The sequence below is a fragment of the Cavia porcellus genome, unplaced genomic scaffold (assembly GCF_034190915.1).
Source record: "Cavia porcellus strain 051 isolate PalLab524CR breed Dunkin Hartley unplaced genomic scaffold, mCavPor4.1 scaffold_10, whole genome shotgun sequence".
Classification (NCBI taxonomy): Eukaryota; Metazoa; Chordata; class Mammalia; order Rodentia; family Caviidae; genus Cavia; species Cavia porcellus.
In genome coordinates, this window is record NW_026947493.1 from 83,160,776 (window position 1) to 83,186,275 (window position 25,500).

General features: G+C 47.1%; 2 protein-coding genes across 4 annotated transcripts in view; one reads left to right on the top strand and one right to left on the bottom strand.

The window, feature by feature from the left end:
- The window catches only part of Mtbp (MDM2 binding protein), a 74,523-nt gene extending 68,995 nt beyond the window's left edge, over nt 1–5,528 (top strand). For all 3 annotated transcript variants that reach the window (XM_013144165.3, XM_063257682.1, XM_013144166.3), the window contains 4 exons: nt 959–1,187; nt 1,942–2,055; nt 4,593–4,658; nt 5,193–5,528. In XM_013144165.3, coding sequence (XP_012999619.2) covers nt 959–1,187; nt 1,942–2,055; nt 4,593–4,658; nt 5,193–5,231 — 448 coding nt within the window. In that variant the 3' untranslated portion in view covers nt 5,232–5,528. The remainder of the gene's footprint in view (nt 1–958; nt 1,188–1,941; nt 2,056–4,592; nt 4,659–5,192) is intronic.
- Nucleotides 5,529–18,313: 12,785 nt separating this feature from the next.
- The window catches only part of Sntb1 (syntrophin beta 1), a 199,580-nt gene continuing 192,393 nt past the window's right edge, over nt 18,314–25,500 (bottom strand). Inside the window, exons 6-7 of the mRNA XM_003480170.3 lie at nt 23,786–23,976; nt 18,314–20,813 (exon numbers count right to left, since the gene is read on the bottom strand). Of these exons, the coding sequence (XP_003480218.1) occupies nt 20,721–20,813; nt 23,786–23,976 (284 nt within the window). The 3' untranslated portion in view covers nt 18,314–20,720. The remainder of the gene's footprint in view (nt 20,814–23,785; nt 23,977–25,500) is intronic.

Consider the following 25,500-nt stretch of genomic DNA (forward strand, 5'->3'; position numbering starts at 1 on the left):
CTGGTTCTCTGACAAGGGATAACTAAATGGTTTTTATGAGAACTTCATAGATTCCTGGTACTTTTTTTGCATCTGCATTAACACTTGGGACACTGTTTTGTAACGTGCTTTAGTTTTGGGACTGGGACTGGAAAAGCTTTGTGTTCCCGATGAGAAAGGCACGCGGAGCTCTCGGTTAGCGGAGAGAAGGGCTAGAAGACCCTCGCTGACAAAAGCAAATCTTGAGTTCTTTTAGGAACATGGAAACCACAGCCAATTTTACAGCTTTATTTGCGCTTCTTAGAATGTTTATTATTGTGCGTGGGCAGTTAGTGGCATAGGTACCATAAGAAGCAGGTCGAAGAACTAGGGGCTTAGCTCAGTGGCATAAGCACCTGCCTGGCAAGTGCAAGGTCATGAGTTCAGTCCCCGGCACTAAAAAGGGAAAAGACAAAAGCAGGTCGGGATTCCTTTATTAAAATTCTCTCTTTGAATTTGAGCGTGGTAGCACATGTCTGTAGTACCAGCACAGGGGAGGCTGAGGCAGGAAAATTCCCATATGTTCAAGACCAGCCTGGGCCCCATAATGGTTCAAGGCCATCCTGGACTACATAGCGAGACCCTGTCTCAAAAAAAAAATGAGTAGAAAAGTCTAAGTCCCTGGCGATGAATACCAAGTGTAGAAAGAGCACCACCTCGCATGCCACAGCTGATTCTGGAGGATTCTGGATGGAGAAGGGAACGGTGCGGGAGCTCTGCTTGTTGCTTTCTCGCAGCCGAAGTCCTGGTTTGCTTGCATTCTCTCCTGTCTGACCTTCGCTAAGTTGAAGAACTCAAGGGCCAGCGTTCCAGAACACTGTGGTTGCTTACTTAAGGCAGAGTTTGAGGAGACCTTGCTCTTTCTGAGTTTGTGTTCGGCTGCAATGGTCACGTCTGTGGACTCACGGGATCTGCACTCCCGATTTCCCCCTCACCCTAGGCTTATGAAACCGGACAGCCCAGATTCGCTTCTGTCCCGGCCGAGAGGCAGCAGTCGGCGTCCCGCGGTGACATCAGGGAGGCCGTCGGCCGAGACTCGCCCTTCCATTCCAGTTCCCAGCCGCACAGCTCCAAAAGTCATGAAAAGGGCCAGTTCCAGTCAAAGCAGCGCCCACGAGTCACAGCCAGCAAAGCTCACGAAGGAGTCAAGGTCCCAGAAGCACACCCGGGTAAAGCACCCTCGCGTTTGCCGTGAGGAGAAAGCCCTTCGTGCGAACCCTGTAAAGTGTGTGAAGTGAAGTAGTGGCTCAGTTAGGGTGAGGGGCAGTGAGCAGGGCATAAGCAAAACAGAATCAGACAGAAAATGACCCCTTCAAACAAGGTGGCAGATGTGTAAGGTAGGGAGCAGCCGGGTTGTGGTGGCACACACAGGTGACCCCAGCACTCTGGGAGGCTGAGGCAGGAGGGTCACAAGTTTGAACCCAGCCTGGATGACTTGGCAATTTAGAGAGACTCTGTCTCAAAGTAAAATGTAAGAGGACTGTGGTGTACCAGTGTGGAGGGTCTGGGTTCAGTCCCCAATAATGAAAAAAACAAAAACCTGGACACTGCTTTGTTTGAAATTTTCCACAGTAAAAAAATAAATGTACACCTACATATCCCTGTTGTGTATAACTGTCACATTCAGATTGCAATTCAGAATACATAGCCGGGCATGGTGGTTCGTACCTATAATCCCAGCACTCAAGAGGCTGAGGCAGGAGGATCGTTGCACGATTGAAGTGAGCCTGAGCTACACAGTGTGCTCAAGGCCCGCTCGAACTGACAAACCCCATAAAACTCCTGATTTGAATTCCTGTCTTAGGAACTCCAGCCATTCCCGGCTAACCTGCTAATCCTGCGATGTGGTAATGACAAACTTCAAGATTGAAATGCTCGACCTTCTACGGAGAGGTGTCACTGTTCTCCTGTGTTCTCTTTAAGATTCTGCGAGACGTGGTGGCCGAGGCCCTGAGGAGACACCGCATCACCGAGGCTCACGAGTGCTTCCCTGCCTGCAGCCAGCGGCTCTTTGAGGTCTCCAAGTGCTACCTGAAGGTTCGGTGTCTTCTCTGCTGACATCCCCCTTTGATAAGAAGAGGTTTAAGTGGCTGTTTTTATGCAGATGGCCTATAAATTATTGCTAGATTTTTGTGCAGATAGAAAAATGATGTGAAAATACTTTATTTGATGTCAGTCCTCATATAAAGCCACTTTTTAAGTGGAGTCCTCGTATTTCCCCTACCGTCTCTCAACTTCAATTGCAGCATCAGGCGTTACCAGTTCATTAGTTTAAATGATAATTGGATTACTACACGCAGTGACAAAGCCACTGGACTCTATGAAAATGTCCAGGGTCTCTCGAGGAACCCATCCTTAGACAGTGATGACAGTGAACAGCTTAGCCGCTCCAGAGACAGGTTTCTAAACCTCAGAAGGTGTCAGATCGCCTCCATCCTGAGATTCTGACTTGAAGACAGTTCCACACAAGATTCTGGTTAAAGTCACCCAGTAAGCACGCAGTCCCCTTCCTCGCTAAAATCCCTCAGGCACAGCAGCACCACAACACAGAGCAAGGAGAGAGAGGAGAACAGGCAGCAGAACGTGTTCCATGGAGTGCTGGGGCAGTCCAGGGCGTCAGTGGGCGGGGAGTCGGGGACCCCAGGCACCAGGGGAGTGCACGGGTGAGGTGCTGGCTGGGGACAAGAGGAAGTCAGTGGACAGCTGCCATGCACACCGGCCCACAGTGCGCTCTGCATGTGTCTGCCTCCAACTGTACACAGCAGGCAGGGCAGGGCAGGGGGCTGTCACCCGGGACGTAAAGCCTGCTTTGCACAGGCCGCCTGGTCACCAGCCTGCGACAAGGCCTGCACAGAGAAGTCTCTGTCGTGCTGGTGTCGCTCTTTGGACTGTGGTCAGCCAGGGAGTGGCCAGCTTCACAGACAGCTCCAGCACACGTGGTGGACAGCCAGAGGCGCAGGAAGATAGGACAGAAGGGGAGGACGGCACCCTAGGAAGTTTAATGCTCTGAGAAATAAGAACAGGATGCTGCTTACAAAACAAAAACCGTACACAGGACATAAAATCTCCTTAAAGTTGAAAATATAGTGAAATCCATAGAATAGAAAAGCGGAACAGTTTAGGTGAAAAATAATAATCAGAAGCCAGAATCAAATGAGGAAAACATTGAGAAGAGAAAGAAAACTGAAGGGCTAATCCAGAAGATCCAATGTCCAAACAACAGGAGTTTTGAAAATAAAGTCTGGAGGAGAGAAAATTGTCAAAATATAACCAGAGTTTCCCAGAGTAGGGGCGGAAGCCTGCTGGGGAGGAGCACACAGTGGGTCCGCCCCGTGACGGAAGGCCCTACTGAGAGCCAGGTCACTGGGCACGGCGCAGGGCCCCATCCCTGGCATCAGTGGAACATCTTCCAGGACATTCTCAGACAGAACATGGCTCCCACGAACTAAGAATTAGAATGGGCTTCTCCACAGTGACACAGCACACTGGAGACAGTGAAAAGTACCTCGGATTCTCAGGGAACCGGCGTCACCTGCTCTTTTCTTCCCTGTCCACAGTCGGAGCAGGTGTGAGGGTTTGATAGGTTTCAGACACAGAAGGTCTAAGAAAATGGGCCGCACCCCCTTGAGGAATCATCTAGAAGCTGAAGTTCAGCAGACCAGGGGCAAAATCACAAGTAGAGTAAGAAATCCCCAGAGGAGCAGCAGACTTGGGCACTGCTGAACCTGACTGCAGCGGGCTGCGGAAGGCAGATGTGCAGGTGTGCGGGAGGAGTGCAGGGTTAGAGACCCGGGAGGAGAAGCAGGTGCAGAGCTTTCAGGTGGTAGCAGGGAGAGAGGAGCGCTGGGTGGCAGCTGTGAGACGGATGGTGACTGCGTGCCCTTGGGACTGAACGGTGTTCGTCTCAATAATGCAGATGCTGTTTACTCATCTCAGATTTTGAGTACTGAGAGGAGGAGGATTCTCCAGGCAGAGGCGGAGCCATCTCCACTTGCCAGGGAAGGCGCACGTAGAGGGGAGCGACCCCAAGTATTGAGAAGGGGCTGATTCTAGGAAGCTCTGCTTAGGGATTCAGCAGAGGACCATTTTCTTTTTTTGTTCTTTTTTAATCTAGCTTTTTAATTTTATAATCTGATTTGATAATTAAATTTTTAGAGTCAGAATCCATTTCCTTTCCTCTGTTGTCCCTGTTTGTGGTACAGTGAAATAGAAAAAAAAAAAAGAAAGATATTTTAGCTGTAAAATAAATATAAATGAGGTAGTGATTTTGTATATCATGAAGCAAGTACACAGTGAACCAGTACCCCTAGTACAGGGCGGCTCTCTCCACACACAGATCAAGCCATCAGGCATGAACTGGGCCCGCGTGGGTTTAGGTGGCTGGGTCTCTGTTCTGCGTAGGGTATCTTTATATTGCAGGTCGGAAGTAAATCATATTTCATTTTAGTGATGTGTTTCCCTGTTGTTTGCATTGGATACTTGCAGAATTATTTAGGCTAACCTCAATCTTACTTACTAATGAGTCATTCTCTATAATTTAATACACAAAAATGCTGTATTTCCTTCATGTCTAGGATCTTAAAACTTCAAGAGGTCTCTTGGAAGAAATGAAGAAAACAGCAAACAGCAATGTCATACAGGTGAATAAATGATCCCCCAGGAATGACATGGCCTCAAACTGGGAATTTGTTTCAGGACATTGTGCTGCTGTCACGTGTACAGTGAGGGTTAGTGGTGGCTTTTCCACAGTGCCCCTCGGAAACTTCCTAAGCTCCTTAATAATAACAGTGTTAATAATAACTTAGGCATAGTGTTTAATAATACTTAACAACCTGCTTTGTTGAAATGGTATTAAAGAAAAAGAAAAATTGAATAATTTACAGAACGAGAACTGTTTTGATTAGCTACTTTCCAAGTTTGACTGAATTTCTGACACATTTCGAAATAAAGTTGAGAGCAGAGCAGAGGTCTTTATCTTGTCCCATGAGAAAATGCGGTACTTGGAAGTTGAGCAGAAGGGAGTCTTTAGTAGGAAAATAAAATGTTGTTAAGAGTAAGCTCTGGCTCGCTTGCTTTCCACTGTGCATTTTCTGCCATTCTATTTGCAGTTGTAATATATTTTCTACCACCTATTTTTAATGGAAAGGAACCATATTATCTTTTTCTTTTTCCAGGTAATTGAATGGGTCTTGGAAAAAACAAGCAAGAAATGATACCGACTCCTTCTCTTTCGGACAAGAACAAGTCTTGATGTCACTGTTTACTACTTCAATCCTTAGCTTGAAAATGAGAAACAAATTCAATTTTTGTCAGGTAATAGGTGTTAATATTTCTGAAGCATTTTATAAGTATCCTTTATTTACATAGTTTGGTAATGTTCAATTAATGTATTTTTAATTATGTACATATTTTATACTGTTTACAATATTTTAATTTTTAAAATATTTTTTGTTTTAAAATTTTACTCTTGCCATGTTAGTTATTACAATAAAGAGCACTGTTTGCTGAAATCCCGGGCGGTGTGTCTTCAGCTTTAGGGCTGCGTCCACCTCTGAGTTGGCAGGGGGTTATTTCCATTGCTTGCCTCTGTGTTACAAAGGCACCATTTACTGGACCGCTTCCAGGAGAGAAATAAGGACCACAAAGCATTCACCCCGGCCGCCGCTCTCCGGCCACCACTCTCAGCTACTCATGTTTACTGTGGCTCAGAAAGTGAGGGAAGGCAAGAGCAGTGAAAATGACCAAGTACAGATTTGACCAAACAAAATGTCTCTCCCACAGTAGACGGTCTGGAATCCTCCTGTGCCCCCTGGGGAAGCGAAGCTGACTTCCCAGGGTGCCTGGAAGGGCCAGTCATTGCCAGCTTTGTGCCAAGTTACACATAATCGCCTCACAGGAGCCTTGTGAGGGAGCTGTGCACAGAGAGGGTGTGAGGAGCTGTGTTACAGAACTCAGGAGTGACAGGCCGAAGCGCAGACTTGGATTTGTTGAACCTCTCACCCCCTGGTCAGCCCTAAATGCTGTCACTGTTGGCTTGAACACCTTTTGCTTTTGTACCTTTTTTCCAAGGATCTTGATTTCCTACCACACTTGCTACTATTATAGATTAAGACAAGTTGGAAGACTGATACCACTGAGCAATATTTAAGTTATGTTCAGAGTTCTAAGGTTTTAAATAAACTTTTGTAATGTTTGAAATTTAGCATACATAAATTATGTCCTTCGGAACAAAAAAGTATAAACAAAGAAAACTTGCCTTAATCACTATTAGAAGGACATAAGGCACCAAATGTCTTTACTAGAAAAGAAAGCTGAAGGGTTTATTTCCAGACCTACTGTAAAGCTTCAGTGGAGACACCCTGGCATTTGAAGTTTGCAGATCAAAGAACAAATGAAATCTTAAAGGCACCGTGCACACCAAACAGGTCTTTGAAGAAGGAAGTGTTTTCTGAGCAATGGAGCTTGAATAAGCAGACATCTACCATTACAGTTCAGATAAAATCTCCCTCGAGTCTACTCAGAGGTGGGCTTTGGGGGGATGGGATCGCGGCGGTTCTAGGGGTTCATAGCTCACTGCTGCAGAAAGCCGGCCGTGGTCGGCAGGGTGTTCACTGAGGAGTGTGAGCAGAGGGGCGTGTGCTTGTCCCTGGCCCTCCTCTTCCCACTTCTGACCTTCCTGCTGCCAAGCAGCGACCAGCGTCCTTCACCCACTGTCCTGGCATTTCCGCCTCGGCACGGGCTAAGCATAGACTGTATCCACTGAAACCGTGAGCGAAAGGAAACCTCTCCTCTAAATTCAGGGTGTCAGTGTCTTGTCCTGTGGTGGGAGGCGAACAACACACCTCAATATGGAAAAGTAAATAACCTTAACCGTGACTCCACGCCATGCCCAGGTGTTAACATGGCACAGACCGTAACCCTTTACTTAAAAATCTAAAACAACGAGAGGAAAATGGGTACAGAGGGCCCTCAAGTTGCAGCTGGACTAACAAACAACTTGGTCAGAACTGGCATTTTAGTTTTAACGTCTGGCCAGGCTTGAATTATGATCTGAGTGCTGGCCACTCGTGCTTCCAGATGGTCTGACCTGCATTCTGGAAGGAACATGACAACAGCCTTTCCTGAGTGGGGTTAATGAGAAGTCCTGGGCCAGTGTCTCTAAGGATGCTGAGCTCTGCCTGTGTACAGAAGACTTTGAAGGCTGTAGAGGAGCCTGAGCCCTTAGTTGACGATTTAAGATACAACCAGGTCTCAGGAACGCACCGGGTACCTAAATCAAGGGTCCACTCCAATTCTTTATCACCTTTGGATAAGACAGATTTCTTATAAAAAACCCCAAAGCCATAAACCTTAAAAATAAAAAATAAATTGTATTTCAAAATTTTAAAGTTCTGCTCTTAGAAAGACATCATGAATAAAATGAAAGTGTAAACCAGAGGATTTTTATCTAGATTACCTAAAATACTTTTGTAACTCAATGGAAACCAGTCTGAAAGTTTTAAGTGATGAAGAGGTATGAAAAAATACTTTAGCTGGGCATTTAGCTCAGTGGCACAGGTGCCTGCTTTGCAAACGTGCAGTCGTGAGTTTGATACCCAGGGCCAAAAAACAAAAACAAAAAAACTTCCTAAAAGCAGATGTAAGAACAGCAAAAAGGGCATATAAAGATGTGCAACATCATTAACCCAAGGGGTGCAAATTAAAGTTGTACCAAGCAGCCTCTGAATACCCGTTAGAATGGGAAATTTTAAAATGGACAATTCCATGCCGTGGTAACTGTACACTGAGACATCTTTCACGCTGTCAGTGGGAAGGAAAAATGCAGTAGTTAATTTGGAAAATATTTGACTTTGTGGTGATTTTGGCAGCACTGGAAATGGAACCCAGCACCTTCACATGGAGTTACGTCTCTGTTGTAGTCAGGGGTTGTGAGGGGAACAATTAGAATCAGGACACAGAATTTGTAATACTGTTTTATGACGGTCACCCAGAGTTAAACACAAGAAAGTGCAGGAAATCCGTCCACAACACTAAAGACCTGGAATATCCAGCCAAGGGCCTGGATCCCACAGCAATGTCCTGCATGAGTCCAGCTGAAGACCTAGAGCCCATGACAGTGCCTCCATCTGGAGGTCTAGAGCCCACAACAAAGACGCATGCCAGTATGATTTACAGATCTGCACTAGGAAGGCCCACAGGTCAGCAGTGGAAGCTGGAAAGTCTATGCCAGCGGGGTGAAGGAGCTGTGCTGGTAGGTAGAGGGCTCTGCACTGGAGCCCTGCACTTAGAGACCAGGGCTGTCCTGACAAGCATCACAGCCATCCTCAGCAATATGGAGGTCTCGAGCTCCTCTGATGATAAGCACAGTCGAGTACCTGCCAGGAAGCCAGCGTGAGGATCTTCTCCTGGAGATTAAACAGCACACATCTTCCCCTCTGGGACCAGGAAGCCATGCTCGATGTGAGGACCAGAGCTCCCCCAAAGTGAACCACAGGTACTCTCACCAACAAGGTCCTGACCTCCTCCAGTGACAACGGTGGAACTCACAGTGGGAAAGCTGGTCATGACAGCTCCTCCAGGAGAACCAGCAGCTCAAACAGCAGCACTTAGAGAAACCCACAATGCCAAGCCTCTCCCTCTCCACATCTCTACTTATTCTGGCAACTTTCCTCAAGTGAAACATAAACACTTAATACCATGCTGATTTAATTCAGCTAAGTTGACCACCAGTTTTTAATCCATAACTATCTCCATTACCTTCCCTCCTTTTAAACTTTGAAGAAGAGTCTCATGAAGTTGCTAACTTAACCCAGCCTGGGGTTAAACTTGGGAATCCTCCTGCCTCAGCCTTTCATGATGTTGAGAATGCAGGTGTGCATCACCGCCGTGCCCAGCTATTTCTTACAAATTGACACTTGTGACTCAATCATTCAACTTGTAACATGTTATACAAGAGATTGAATTCAAATGCTATAGTGAACCCTTCTCATCCTTATTGCAATATAGAAAGGTTTATGTTGGGAGCCTGCCGTATTACCCATGAGAATATAGCCACAAGATGGCGTCCGCCTACCGCCTCGCTGCTCCCCCGCCCATCGTGTGCCCAAGATGGCGCACACATCCTGCTTCCTGGTTCTTGCTCGGCTTACTGTCCCCGCCATATATGGTAATGATTGATTGCTTCCTTGTTGCCGCCCAATCGCCTGTCCCCACGTGTAATCCCATGATTGGATAACATTAGCTATATAAGCCCAAGTATAGGAAGTGCCCGACGCACAACACGTAGGAAGCCGTCAAGGACGGACGTGTATTGAGGTTGTAGCCCAGTCAATAAAGGAGCCTGCAGAGACAGTGTTCGTGTGCCTCATTCTGCGGGACAGACGTGGCGCCGGACAGGTTTATGTCTGTAATCCCAAGAAGGAGGTACTGGAATTCTAGGGAGTTAATTCCAAGCTACCACTTCCAGTGCAACCCATAGCGAGAAGAAAGACATGGAGACGTATACACAGTTACGGGGAGTCAAGGGGTCCTAACTCCAGCCAAGAACAAAGGCCACGACCCAGGGCCCAACCAGGTTTCACTGATTCTCCATGAGGGCAGGGGCTCAGGGAAATATGTGATTGCTATGAGCTGAGCTAGGTGGCTCTGAGATCACCTCTGATATGCAGAGGGCAAGAAATGCAGAGAGAGCAATCTGCATAACACACCTGAGGTGGAATCTAATAATTTGGGGTCGGTGCTTCAGCCCAGGGCAATCCTGTTTGCCCTGGGCAGTCACAGCCTCTTTCTCAAGCCTCGGTCCCAGCCATTGTGTGGAGCAGAGGTCTCCATCCACCTGGCTCAACACCGTATTTGGGGAGTCACTAGGTGGGGTATCACTGACCTGTCCTTTGCTTCAGAGGTGACACATCAGCTCCTCAGCCAGCCCAACTCACATTGCTTACAGCCAAATGAAAGGACAAAGAAATAGCCCGGCCAGCTCTGTGCATCAGTACGTGCAGACAGATTTACCCAAAATGGAGATGGCTGCTCTTCTTTTCAAGGGGAGTCAAGGACTCATCTGGCTGGTTCCCCACAAAATACTTGTATCAGTTCAATTCTTAACAATCCCAAATTTACCTACAAATGAATGGACAAATCCTTACAGTGGATTCCTATTCATTGATATAAAGGAACAAATTGGAAATATGTGTTAACATGAATGATTCTCAAAACACTAGGCTTAAAAGAAAATGTCGGAATTTTGAAGTTGTCAAGGTGGCACCCACAGTGACAGGAAGCAGAAAGTAATTTCCTGGGCCAGCAGACGGGCTGACCGCAGAGCAGCACCCAGGCCCATCTCCAGGGAACGGCGATGCCCTAGAGCCTGATTGTGGCGGGGCTTACACAGGCATCTACATTTATCAAACAAACCCACCCAGCTGTGCAGCCAGGCACCCCCAGAGGATGGCGAGGGGCTGCATGGCCAGCTGGGTTCCCGTGAGATCTGCCCCGGAGTCGGCAGGGCAGTCTTAGCTGTGTGGGTCACCCAGCAGGGTGACGTTGGAGCAGCAATGCACTCACCATTGCTGTGTGTCTCTTTCCTCGCAGCTGCTGGGACTGGCCTTACACAATTTTTCACCCCTCCCCACTGGACACACCCAGATTCTACTTAAACTTAACCTCCATGTTACCCTCTTTCTTTTCTTGTACTTTCTGAATGATCTATAAAAGATATTTCAAGTGTGAAAGAGGCACAAAGGAGAGACCTGAAAGCCCTAAATCATGAGGCCAAGTGTTGCCCCTGGAGAGCAGTGAGCAGGGACCCTCTGGCACACACTTCTCGGCCTCAGCTGAAACTCATGTCTTGTGATTTCCATGCAGAGGTAACCCTAAAGCCCCGGGCACTCACAGGCAGGAAGTCCTCTGGAAGGTGATTGGACTGTAGGAGCTGACAGCTGACTTGTCCTTGGAGGCAGGGCGGCTCACAGGGCTGTAACCTGGGAGGGTTTACCTCTCTGCCCAGCTCCTGCGTGACTGCTTCCTGTCTGCCATGAGGCAAGCAGCTTCTCTGCCGCCAGGCACCTTGGCCATGACACCTGCCTTGGAGCCAGCTGGGCATGGACTGAACCTTTCACAAACTGCGACCTGAAGGAAACCTCTCCTCCTTTAAGTTTCGGGTGTTAGGATCGCGTCTCAGGAATAACAGAAATGCCTAAGACACCACGGAGGAAGAGGGAGGCAAGGCTGAAGATCACTTTGTGGCTCTTCTCCAGGACAGGAGCCAGCTAGTCACCTGTTCTGCCTTTGTCATGGCTGCCCTGAGAATGACCTTGCAAGGTGAAGGGCAGAGAGGGAAGAAGCCAAACTTAGACATCAGCTGTGCTAGCGAGACACGGCCACTCAAGTCCACTTTTAATTGAGTTACGTTTAATTGTGTTACGTTTTCCTGGTGAGGTAGGGAAACAAAGGCAGAAAAAGGAAAAAGGCCTTCATTGTGGGCACAGGAAGGCTGGAGAAGAGTGCAAGACACCTCTGAGCCAGGCAAAGAAGCCGCAGGCTTTTATTAGGTTTGACAGGGGGCGGAGCTTGAAGGGGCGGGCAGAATGACGTATTGGTGTCTGATTGGGCAGATGTTGGCACATGCGCAAAAAGCAGGAAGTGCACTGCAGGCTCAGAAGAAGAACGCGGAAGTCAGTATTGGAGGGACGCGCTGTGGCTCCAGGGCCCGGGCGCCATCTGGGGCAGGCAGCGTGCTGGGCCTGACAGGGCTCCACAGGAGGTGGAGGCATCCATCACTTCGTGTTTGGGGTTGTAAATGTTCCTTGTCGATTCTGGACACTACCCCTGCTCAGATAGATTTGTAAATATTTTCTCCCAAATAGGTTGCCTTTTTGCCTTAGTTTTAGCACTTTCATTTAGGTCTCTGGGCCATTTTGACTCAATTTTCACACAGTGTGTAAAGATGTCCAACCTCTTGTGTTTTGCATATAAACATCTGCTTGTTTCAGCACTGTTCGCTTAAAAGACTATTGCGTCCTCCACTGAATTTTCTTGACACCAGCATGACTATAAAATGTCAAGGAATTTGTATCTGAATGAAAAGAGGCCATAGAGCATCGAATTTCTGGGCAGTAAACAGGGTAAGAAAATGAAGTTACAAACATGGAGGAGAAAGACTCCTCAGAAGGCAGACCCGAGAATAATGGAACAGAGTACCAAGTCCTGGGGCAGGAACGGACCCGAAGAATAAACTCTCTTTTCCTTCAGGGCCCACTGATCCAGTTTTATGGACAAGTGACTGACTGGCCCCTTAGCGAGAAGTGTCCATTACAGTTATCTCATTCTGCCTCATCAGTGAGGATCAGATGTGTGGATGGCACGTCAGTCACTGTGGTTTTGTTAGGTCACAAAATTCCTAGTTTTAAATAGTCACATCCCTGGGACAGATCACAGTGCACCAGGCTTTATCCTGTACTGAATATTTTTCATGTGGAAGGGAGGAAACAACTGTGTGCAGGGGGTGAAATACAGTCATCACATTTGAAGGCCTCGAACCAAGACACGGCGTCCATTTCTCTAGTCCTTGGTTCTGAGCTTGGAGGGTGGCTTGTTTTGTTCAATAGAAGGGGGAGTAAAGGACATCATGTGACTGGGACCTGGGTCTGGAAGGCCTGGTGTCTTGCTCTGCTCTTGGAAGCTACAGAAGGAAATAGCAGGCCTCAAGGAAGATGAGCAGCACCTGGAAAAGAACCATGGTGCCCTGTCTGCCAGGTGAGTGTGCAGGCAGCGTGGAGGCTCAAAGAAGGCGCCAGCTAAATTGCATCCCAGGAGACACAGTACTTCACAGGGTTTCAAACCTCTGGGTTGCAGCCTGGTTTGTTTTGCATAAACAACTGGTTTTGTTCACATCCAAAAATTCAGAGGTCAAACACAAGAAAGTAAGTTGCAAAAACTTTAGTTGTAAGGCCTTATTTTGAGGGCTACAGTTGACCAAAAAAGAAATGGCTTACTTTTAGGACTAAATTTCCCTTTCTTGTGAGACTCAGAAAACTTGCAAAGAGAGAAATTTTCCCCTAGGTTGTGTGGATGAGGGTGATAAAACACAGGAGCTGCAGGTAATGGGGCGTGATTGGAGGTCTTTCCTGGACATTGCCTTCGAGTTCTTGGGAGGAAATAGGCTTTATTCACCCAAGAACTATAAATTGCTGAAAACATAACTGGCTTTGTTTCTCAGGAGAAACAGATTATTTTTCTTCCACATTCCCAGGCTGTGGTCCAAGCCAAGGAAGAATCACCCCATAGGCCAAGGGTGAGAGCAGGGTAGGCTTCCTTTTGAGCCTGGAGGGCTCCAGCACTGTGTGCCTCTTCCGCCTGGCTGCCAGTAGCAATGGAGAGGTGGAGTGCAAAGTAGGTCCCTCTCCTGCCTCTTGTCCCTGTAGGGCTTCCTTACTGTCCACCATCCCTCACCATCCCCCACTGTGCTGATCTCTGCCCACCCTCCCGGGAAAAGGCCTTGTTTATGATCAGCTGACAAACGGATGGAGGAGAGAACAATGGCCAAAATGGAGGTTCCTGCTGCTTTTCTGTTATCATTCAAATGTGAATTGGAGCCAAGTGAATATTGTAAAAAAAAAAAAAAGAAGTGATACCAACCCTCCTGGGACATGGTCTAATCATTTTAATGTCTTGCTTCCCCCAGTGAAATCAAATTTAGTGTAATTTAGAGGACTGTGGGTGAGATTAAATTGATTTCTGTCAAATAGTTCCATTATTCAAGGTTTTGTATAAACAGGTTTCAAAAATATTATTTACCATGCTCAGAACATTGGCCACACATACACAAGCGTGTGCACACATACACTTGTGCGTGCAAGCACACACACAAACCCTTTTTTAAAAGCGAATTTTAGATGCACATTTAAGAAGCTCATGAAATAAAGAAGGATGCTAAGGTCACGCCCATGGTTCCGGGTCCCAGTTCCTGAAGGGACTGATATAGCAGGAGACCTCTTTGTCATGGTTTATGTCTGTGTCCCCCAGGCCTCATGAGTTTGAATTGTGCATTTGTTATTCGTTCATTGTATAGTGCTTGGATTGATGGTGTTAGTGCTACAGCCACTTAGGGGTGGAGCTAGGATGTGATGTAATGGCAGGAAGAAGGCGTGTCTTTCTCTTTGCTGGTTCGACTTTGCTGTTTGCAGCCGCCATGAAAGGCAGCCCAGCCATGCCCGCCTGCCTGGGAGCCAACTGAGTGTGGACTGAAACCTCCAAAGACTGTAAGAAATAAACCTTTCCTTTCCCAACTTGGGCTTCGGGTATTTTGTCTCAGCGACGAGTAAAAAGTAACTAAGACACTCTTTAAGCTCCGAATCGTCCACGTTCCCCACTGATGACACCCAACAGCCTCCTGTGAGGTCATGTTAACGTTCCCTTTGCTGTCACGAGTGAAATCACAAGGGTCTTAGGTCAAGCTCCCTGGAACACACAACTGGTGCAGATAGTGTTTGAGGTTCAATCCTGAGCACTGGGGGTGTTAAGAAAGGCACACAGGCGAGCAAGGCGAGGTGACCTTAGTGCCCTTCCACACCCAGAGACACAGCCAGGCCCTCCAAAGCAGGTGTCAGTCACACGGCGTCTCAGGGTCATCCGTGGACAGAGAAACCCAGGACACAGAGGGGAGGAAGAGGGCTTCTTATCTGCGCTGCAGCTGAGTCTTTATCTCTCCTGTCCTGCACGGCTCAGCAACCTGCTCAGCAACCCAGTTGCCCGTGCCCTGTGCTGTGGCTTCCATCCGAGTCTGGCGGCGAGGACGGAACCCCAAACCGCAGTACACACCTCCTCCTGACAGCAGATGGGCAGAAGTGGAGGTGGCGGCCACCGGTTTGCTCTAAGCAACAAGGCTTAGGTCCAGCAGAGCCAGTGTGCGGCTCCCAAGTCTGAGTGGCAGTGGGACGCTTGGGAGGAGACAATGGCATGGAACGAGTGGGAGGAAGGCTGTGCCAGGCAAGGGATGCCCCACACATCCTGGAGACTCCTACAAGCTGCCTTCTCCTAACTGCAAGGTAAAGAGCTTTTGCAAAAGGAAAGTACTGATAATAAAATAATATGCGTTTCTATTATGCATGTGCTGGGGCACCCTGGCCTAGGAGATAAGACGAAGTAGCCAAATGCTTGGCTGTCATCAGCTGGTGCCAGGACGGAAGCAGCAGGGAGTGGAGGTTTGTGCTGGTGAGCGGGAACCGCAGACAGACTTGTTTCTCGTTTATTAAGTATGAGCAACCTCTGAGAATGGACCGAGCCATCCAGAACCTCAGAATTTCTTCCATGTACCTGGCAGTTGCTTATTTAGAAAATTCACAACATACTGACTCAAAGTATCTTCTGTATAAAATGAAGTCAAGGTCTAAGCTCAGTGCATCCCGAATGGGGTGTCACCTGAATGATGACCGGAGGACACACCCAGAATATGGACTGGGAAGTGCCCATGTGACACAGAGCAGCACCAGCAGGGCATCTATTGGCTCTGCTCTTGCTCATAAACACCACTGGGGGGGCCTCTGACCCAGTCATGGTGATAACCAAACCGCACTGACATGATTTCCCGCCTTGCCTGTGAGCTGCAGGGAGGGGCAGCGCATGTGAGTCTTCTGAAAACCACTTTAAATGGAAATACACATGGAAGACTTGCATCTTGCAGGGTCTGAACATGGAAGCATTATTCTGACCGCGACCTAGCGCTGCAGAACATTCCAGCATAGCTGCAGGCCAGGGTTCACGGGGCTATGGATGGTCTTACCTGCTTTTCAGCCTCGTGTTACAAACAGTGCTACGAAGATGAGCCTCTGTGCACCTGAACAATCACATCTCTAGAGTAATCACCACAGGTCAAGAGGGCCATGCATTTTAAAATTTTTATGGATGTTACCAAATCGCCCACCAAGTTACTGCCAAATGGACACCTCCCGAAGGCTGTATAAATGTGTTTTCCCACTACCAGCTGTCACTAGGTATTGGCGAACGTTTTAATCTTGCTTAACTGGCTCTTTAAAGATGAACGCGAGGAATTTCCAAGCCCCTTCCAGATCGTTTTGAATTATGCAGTAGCTTCAGCCTTGACTTGTCTCTGTGCGTAGGACATTCACGTGGGAGAAAAACTGGACTTTCATTGTTTTCCAGAGTAAAACCAGGGTCAAGACTGGAGGTTGGGCAGATGGAGGTTTTGGCTCTAAAAACATAACATCTTTCAGGCAAGTTCAGCGAGCCAGCAGTGGAGGGGGTCTGCCTGGAGAGATAAGAGCGCCTCCTCGGAGCTGGAAATTTTCAATTTCAGGCTGGATGAGCAAGTTAAAAGATGTTCAAGGAGAGACTCCTGAGTTTAGTTACAAAGTCAGTGTTCCTCAAAACACAGTAACTGGACCATGTGTGTGTGTGTATATATATATATATATATATATATAGTAGCTTTAGGTGGTACAAACTTTTGAAAAAATTCTGATTTATTGCATATTCATTTTTCTATGTATACACTATGTTGCTGTATTACTAGCAAATTATACAGTTTAAAATACAAAGGTAGTACTGCTGAAACCATGAACTTGGGCCAGAAATGTCCGTCCTAACTTTAGTATCTTTCAAAACCAATTCTGTAGTTCTGAATCTAATTTTAATATTGTTAAAATTTCATCTTGTAAAAAGGCTTTCTAGATTCCAGGCAGCTACATTTACTGCAAGCTAATTGTAGTGCACCACAGAGAATCTTGAGTATTTGTACAGGTCAGAGCCTCTGAAAACAGTTCAAATCGAGAGCCCCAAGTCGTCCATGAGAACCTATCCTGAAATGATACTCCACTAACAATTGGGGACAATGGTAGTATTTTAGGCAGTCATTTGCTGAGGATCAGCTTGACACAGTACACAACAGGCAGTAATTAACATTAATAAACTGGCCCCAAAATAAATGGAGAGTCCGCCCTAGGCCTACATGACTCATGGCGAGGCCCCCGGCTGGCTTAAGGACAGATGAATCTTTAAGACAACGGCCAGAGCCAAGACCAGCCAATAGGCTGTGAAGTTCTGGTGCCTCAGAGCAAGACACGTCCTCAGCTGAGGACATAACTCGTGCAAATTCCCTGTAGCTCAGTGGTGGCAGGAGCAGAGTCAGGTCACCAGTTAACCCCACTCTGCTCCTGGGTGCTTTTCCAAATATGCGTTGTCCCTCAGTCCCTGAACCTTGACGGCGTGAGCGGTTCACCCACCGCATCCTGTGGCCCAACAGCTCACCCCCATCACGCTGTGCACCTAATAAAGGCCCAGGACACAGCGCCTCATGATCCTAGCCCGTCACTGGGCTTTGGACATCCTGGTGCCTTTGGGAATCACGGTGTATATATTTTGTCTGTGCTTTATTCCGTCACTGTACCTCTGAGCAGGAGATCAGTGGTCCACGGCCAGGGCCCTGATAGTCATTCAAAGTTCGCTGCAGTGGGATCAAGCCTATATATATTAAGTTAATTTCTGGGGAAAACCCATGAAGAATTGCTAGTGGCATCCCCTCAGCCACTAGCACACCTAATCTTGGCAGCAGGGTTTATCTTCACAGTCTCTATGACTAACATATGATCCAGTCTACTATGTTATATATTTAGAATAAAAATTTCTGCACTGAAAACCAGGTGACACTTTAGCTCATATGTAAATCATACATGATTTCATGGTGCTATGAACAGGCACCTTTTTTAAGAGAAAAAACTCACTGTACATCCAAAAATTATTCTCTCACCTCAGGCTATTCTGATCCCATCAATATGGAACATTTCATAGTCATAAAGTTAAAGCTATGAACTGATGGAATTAACAAATGCCTCTGTCTGGGTATTCTGTAATAAGCCTGAGGTTTTATTTCTCCTCCTGAGTTTAAGTAGCAGAGCCGTCACATCTATATTCCTACTGTTGTACTGTGGTTTTTGGAGAGCTCACACTCCTGAGACCGATGGGCAGCTTTCCACCAAGTGCACGTTAAAATATCACTTAAGCATACTGACGTTCACTTAGTGACCAGCATGGTGAATTAATTCACAGAACTGAGCACAGAGCAACTTGGAAAAAAATCCCCCAAATAACTCAAAACACTTCATTATCCCTGACCCACACAGCGATACTCACCATTGGTGTCACACACTCAACTCACCATTGGTGTCACACACTCAACCACCACACCTCAACTCAAAGTGGAAACAGTATAAAGTCACCGTAACTTTTAGGACTCAAAATGAGAAAAAAAAATGAACATTAGAAATAGATTCATCACAGCCACTTGGGTAGGATACATTTTAATTAGGAGAGAAAAATGATTCATATTTACAACTCTCTTAGTAAAATTTTCTATTTCTTGCTAGTAACATTTTAATTTACCCCAGAAAATGCATTAATTTTATTCAAATATGTTTTCCCTAAAATATAAATATTTAAATTAAATTTTTATAAATGTAAAGGGTATGTTTTCTGTTGGCTCTCACACAGATCTCAATCAGTCCAAAACTTAAGCAAGGATGATGTATTTGCAACTGTGATTATTTTAATTTGTCTATAAATATATAATAGAATCTTTGCAACTTAGTTATGAGGGGTTAACTCATACTTCATGTAGTACCGAGCACCTGAAATTATATATTGTTGAATTAAGCTATTGGCATTAATATATGCATTTTAATGTGTTATTTACAATAGACAAGTACAATTTTCTTGTATAACAACATTCCAGTGATTCTGAAAATTTATAGTGAAAGAGTATGTTTTACAAATGCTTAAGTGCTTTCCTACAGTATTTAAGCTTAGATTTCACTCTTCAATATTGTAAAAACAAGAAAAAACACAGTCCATATCCTCAAGCTGCTGTTTTGGTTTTTTTTAAAGGATCATTTAAAAAACAATAAGGAATCAAAAATGATCAAGACGTGCTATATACATGTACCAAGTCCCCAAAATAACTGTAGTTATTATGTGTTGCAAACATACACTTCAAACAAAACCAAAAAATGCTAGCTTCGTGAGCTGTTCAAGAAGAAAGAAAGGAGGTTAATGTGAAGGGCACCCCAGCTGCCCCTCTCAGAGAATCACAATGGACATTAAAGTTTGGAGGTGGCCAGCAGCCATGAAACCCATTCATCAATGCTAAACTCGGTGTTTAACAAAGATTTCTATTACCGAGCTCCTCCCGGACCTCGCCCTCAGCCCCAACACTGCTCTAGCAGGGCTGGTGTCTTCTGAAGGGTACGCTGCAGAAATGGTGGATTTAAAGTAAAATTCTGCGCCTCGAGAAGCATGCACATCTGAGGGAACAAGTCTGCATTCTTGTAAACAAACTCACTTTTTAAACCTCTTTGCATAGGCATTTGCTAAAGTACCATGCTGACAACACAGGCCTATCACAGTCCATTCATCTGCATAAACCACAGGGGAAGCGGCAGCAGCAGAGACACCTCTAGAAGTTCCAGGGCTTCTTTTCAAGGTTTGAGAAAAGTAACTTTCACATTGAATAATGGGTGTTGTTATTTTTAGTGAATGAATTATGAGAAGGAAAAGCACTGATTCAGTGATGTGCTTTCCACTGTGCCCAAAATATTTTTCTAGAAAAATATCATGTCATTGTATTATTTCCCTGGGATTAGCAAAGAGCTGTAGATGCTCTCAGTAGAGGTGGGTACAGTGAAGCGCTTCCACATGAGCCAGCATCGTGCAGAATTAAACGAGACTGTTCGTTACTGTTTGGAAATGCAGCATGCAAGCACAAGAGCCAACAAGGTCACCTGCAGCAGCTCACACTTCCCACGAGACCGTGATATGGGGACAATTTGATGCCCTCAACCATGCCTGTGGGGTGTGTGTGGACACATATATGATGACAATCTTTAGAAACGCATAATTTGTCTCCTCTAAGTAAAGCTATCAGTCTTGGGCACAAGACAGCATGCCCTGGTGTGACTGCTGCCCCAGAATTAATCAGCTTTTGTGCACCCGACTCTTTGGCAAAGCTGTGCCATGTAAGCAATGTACCCTGGCTCCGACTGTGCCAGCTTACAGCTCTGATCGGTATCTGGTGCTTTATTTAATTCCCGTTCAGCATATGCTACTGAGAACACTTTGGAGTCATGCTACACTGCCAAAAGATAATTCATTGAGAAAAGAAAAAAAGTAACAGCTGCTTCCTACTTACATAAAAAGTGGGTTTCTGTTTGGAGAATTTTTCTTTCCCTATCAGTGACAGTCAAGTCGACTGGAATCAGGGAATAAACTGCAGTAAGCCAGTTGACCCTTGATCCTAGGGTGGGGGAAGTGGGTGAAAATATCCATTTCCCATCTATTCAGCCCTTGCTCACCTGGCCACCCCGTTGCCTAGAAACAGGTCTGATTACGATCTGCACCTGCCGTTCCAACAACAACGGCCTTGTCCTTGGTGGTCAGCATGGGGAAGCTATGCTATGTACACTCAGTCGCCCTCACCTCTCCCACCTTGCCTGCCCTGAGAAGTGCCATTCTGATGCCGCCTGTGGTGTGTCCTTGGGTAGCCGTGGGGCCCCTTGTGGTTATGACCGGAGGAGCCGGGGCGTCACACCGACTCCCCGACCCAAACCGGCCCTCCCATGCTGCATGTGGTACGCGGCTCCGGGCAGGCGGTGTCCAGTGTCAGTCCCTGGTGGCATCTAAGGGGAGCTGCCCTCTGCTCAAGCCACCAAGCCGAGCCTTGTAATCTTAGCCGACAGGAAGGAGTGGATGATGAAGACAATTGGCTTGGGGCAGGAGTGAAGGTCCAGTTGCTGAAAACGGAACACAGAGAGACAGAGCGCGCGTGAGAAAGTTTTGCAGCATGCCTGACTCAGAGCAGTGATTTCCACATCAAACGGCTCTAACGCGCTTGCAGCTTTTCAGGGCTAACTGGAGCAATTATGCTGTACAATGACTGCCCCGCAACCAGATAAACAAGTAACTTTGAACTTGTTCCTTACATCTCGTATGTATATTTTTTCTAAAATAAATTCTGTGTGATTTATCTATACCAAGCCCATAAATATTGATGTTGCTCTTTTTGCCTGTAGAAATCATTTATTTTTGGTTCCATGACGGAGATATTTATGTAGGTTGCAGTGGAGTAGGAGGTTGAATTAAATCTCACACCCGAAGATTAGTCCGAGTCCTGGGTGCGACACTTTAGAGACGTGTGCTCTGGGCCGAGTCACTTAAAATTCTTCTGTCCTCCTCCCGCACAGGGTGATTAGAGCCTAGGATGTGGTGTGTGACGCCCTGCATACTGCAAACCCAGAACCCGCGCTAAGGGGCTGTCCTCAGGGTCCTGTACCCCAGAACCACCGTGAACGTGAAGGCCACGACTTCTCCAGTCTCCCCCTCCCTGTGAGGGCTCCCTGGAACCAGCACAAAGGCCGCTGACGGTGAGAGTCCCTCCAAAGCTGCTTTTACCACCTGACCTACTTCAGCAATGCGGAACAAGGTGCCTACGAGGCTATTTTACCCGGACTGTTCTCAATATAAATCAGTACTGTGCTACCCATTACTGCTATTTAATTCTCCTCGTGAAACCCCTATGAAGCAGCTGTGTCTTCTCCAGTTTTGTATGGAAAAGTTAAGATTTCCAGACACAAGCCTTCTGAAACTACAGGTCACGCAGTAAACAGAAAGCCAGGACTCAGTGACGTAGGTCTGTCTGATGCCACAGCCAGGGTTCAACACGTTCCAGCTGCTTAGACTGTTCCCTGGGTGGCTCGTACTGACCCATGGATGGGACTGTCCTGCACACCCGAGGGGAGGGTCACACATGCAGCAGCGGTGGGGCAGAGCCGCCTGCGGCAAGGCATACGGATTACGGCTCCTTTGTGATCGTATCGACCATCACATTCTATGCCACTAGCGTGGAAGGTGACTTTCAGAAGTGCAGTGGAAGGCCATCTCCTTCAATCCTGTATTTTGTGGAAGGGGAGACTCAGAGCCCAAGAATAAAAGGGGTTTCCCAGGATAGCTGGTGAGCAGCCTGCAGGCTCAGAGAGAGAAGCAGGAGAAGGTGACGTCACTGCGGCTTGTGCTGTGACACCATCCCTCTCCCTTCTCCACCCCGGGAAGCCTGCACTGCCTGCTGGGCTCGCTTCTCTGCACCCTGGGGGCTGTGTCTGAGCCTGGCTTACCAGCCTAATGTACCATGGTGGAAAAAGAAAAAACCCCAATCCTTTCTAAATCTTCAAGTCAGGTTGTAATTACAGGCAGAAAGGCTGAAATTTAGACAGAAGTGATTTTCCTCTTGGGCAAAAATAGCCTTGAATTTTTAAGCCAAGGGTAGAACAGGAGACAGATTCTCGTTCTTTTCCACATTGTCAGAGAGCAGTCACCTTTAGGAAAAAGGACGCAGTGGGGTGACTGACGGAGCAGCCAGAGAGCTGGAGGAATTGTCAGTAAAACGGGCTTTCAAGGCACTGCTTTATTTCCAAACAGGTGCTTCGGGCTGCGTGTCAAGACTGAAAGACACAAACAAAACAATTCCAGCAAAGCTCTGGCTGCCTGCGAAGGTCAGAACCGTGGCTGGGCGCTAAGAGTTCTCGGAAACTGCGCGGCAGTGACTGTCTGCCGTGGGGCACGGACGTCCTCACAACTGCCACAGCAGCCCGGGGTCGGCCCTGCCCTGGGGTCAGTACCGTCCCTCAACACAGAACAGCGAGGTGACATTTGGAGGCACAGGGCCCTCTGACTCTCTTAAATGCATTCTTGGGCCTTTCCTTCCTCCAGCCCTCCTGGGTGACCTGGTCTAGAACCTTCCCAACGTGTCCCCTGGGAGAAACGATGAATAGCTGTGGGCAGAGGGGCAAGGAGGGCAGTGCAGAGGGCCCCGGCCAGAGAGAAATGCTAGGCTCTGCTGTTACCACAGAGAGTTCAACAGCCAGCTGTTGTCTGAGTGGCCAGGGAGGACCTGAGGAGAGCAGGTCACACTACATCAAGGGCTTCGCTCAAGTTCTAGACCTGATGGCTCACGTGAGATGCTGTGGGTTCCTGATGAACACCAAGAACTCCAGGCGTCTGAAAGAGGAAAAGGTTCCTTCTTGTACTCTGCACAGCTAAGGAATGGGTTTCCCACGAAGGCAGGTAGCAACGATCCTGGGAATCATGTGCTGACACCCACACACTAACTGCACTGTGTGGAATGTGTGTGCCTTACTGGGAAAATGTGCCAACTTTGATGGATCTTACTGAACATTCGTCTGAAACTCCTGAGCCCTCATCTTTCTCTTCGCTTGGATGGAGTCGGTCAGTTTTCTTCCTTTCCTTCTCCTCTGCCCCTTGTCCAGCACCCTTGGCTGTCACCTTTCTGCTCCTCAGAGACCTCCTGGATGGCAGGATAAGCCTTAGTTTTTCTCCCACCTCTTCAAAAACCAGGTATGATGCCAGGATTATAATCCTGCTGGATACTCATTGAAAATGAACAGCACACTTTTTAAGCTGGTGAGATGCCACTTGATGAATTTAATGCTAACTTTGTTAAAGGATTTTTCCCTTTTGATCCAAATATTGGTGTATTTTTCTAACAAAAAATGAAAGCCAAACAACGAGCTTTGAAACAATCAAATCTGATCACTGTTTTTTCAAGGATCAAATGAAATGTGAGCCTCCAGGTGTTTTGTTAATAGTCAAATGCTTAAAAAATGTAAGACAGTCTTATGTTCACAGGTCATTCTAGGAATACAGAACAATGAAACATGAAATCACACGGTCGTAAGAAAAGTGCACTTACAATCTCTCCTTCTTTGCCTCCAAAATCTAAATACAGCATCCGGATTCCGTCGTCTGAAGATGTTTTGAGCTTCTCGTAAGGAGACTGGATGATTGTCTTGGGAAAGGCACCCTCCTGGGCTTCGGTGCTAAGAGTAAACCCATTCTCGTAATGCACGGTCAGGCGACACTCCTGGTTTTTGTAGGTGCAAGCTGAGGGAGAGTGAATATGATAGAGGTCAGCTCGTCAGTCCATTTTCTCACTCACTCACTCGGGACATCCAGTCCCCTTACTCGCAGGACCTGGCACAGATTTCTTACTACAGTACACAGATAGTGATTGCTCATGAAGACGTTGCCCTTGGATTGACTCTGACGCTGTAAGTTAACTCCATGAATGTAGCTGAGGGGTAGAAACAAATCAGTTCACTTTGCTGGGATTTGCTGAATGTTTTCTGGCTTCTAGCCCTTCCTGGCCATCTGACAACACATAGGGAGGTGGACTTGCCTTTCAGTGGTCACGTGATTTGTCTTGAGCCAGAATAAACAAACACTTGATTTAAATAAAGCAAGTCACCTCTGACTCACCAACAACACTCTCAACACACACTCACATACACACTCGCACATACACACACTGACACTCACACTGCACACACATTGTCGCTTCTGCCACTGGGTGAAAGAAACAAGCGTTCTCCCATTATTACCCAGGTTAATAGATAGAAATGAACTGTATAAAAATCATGTAGCTTTTATTTTAAAAAGGCCTAACGAAGGTGCTTTTCTCGTTGCCGAAACAAAAATACCTGACCCCTGAAGTTAAAGGAGGGAAGGTGTACTTGGCTCACAGTGTGCAGGGGTCGAGACCACAGCTGGCTGGCTCCACGGCAGGGCAGCAGGGCAGAGGCGCAGGCAGAGGAGAAACAGTCCATGGCAAAGCGGGGAGGCAGACGGCAGCTGAGCAGCAACCAGCGGCGGCAGCAGCAGCAGCAAGTGATGGCAACAGCCGTCCTTCTGTCCTGCATTCCCCTCAGGCTGCCCGCCTTTAGGGGTGGGCAGCACCACACTCAGGGTGGGGTGCCTTTAACCCCAGCACTGCACCATTAATCCCAGCATCACACACCCACATTCAGCTCCACTATGACTGCATGAGGCTTCAGGGGACGCCCACATATAAGCCATAACGGGGATCTTTCAATTTCCCCAAGACCTTCAGTCCTGAAGAAGCTGCTGCTCAGCAGATGCCAGGTGTGGCACCTTCTATGGAGGATGGCGTGCCCTCCCCTGGCTCTGTGAGGGGACCTTGGCAGTAGCACCCATGAGGTTCTCTTCCTGCCAGAAGGACAAAAGGAAACCCAGGTTCAAGCTGAGTGCCAGCTTTGTTGGAGACTCTCACTGCATTTAGGAAGAGCCCCGCTCTTCAAGCTTCTGACCTGGACAGCAGGACAGGCACCAGGATTCCAGCTCCTACTTGGGAGGAGCTGTGAACACATCGTTTACTCTTAATCTGAGAGTTCTGGAAAAGGACATCAGGAGTGAGGCTGGATTTTTAACCCACCCTGGTAGTTCCACTGACCCAGGCTTTGATCTATGATGAGATGAGATTTAGGGAACTCAGGACACTTTCTCTCTGGAGGGGTGGGAGCATTAATAAAAGAAATACTAACTGATAACTTGCTCCATCACCACTAGTTAGGCTCAGCTCTCTAAACCTTACTGCATTCAAGCTTAGCA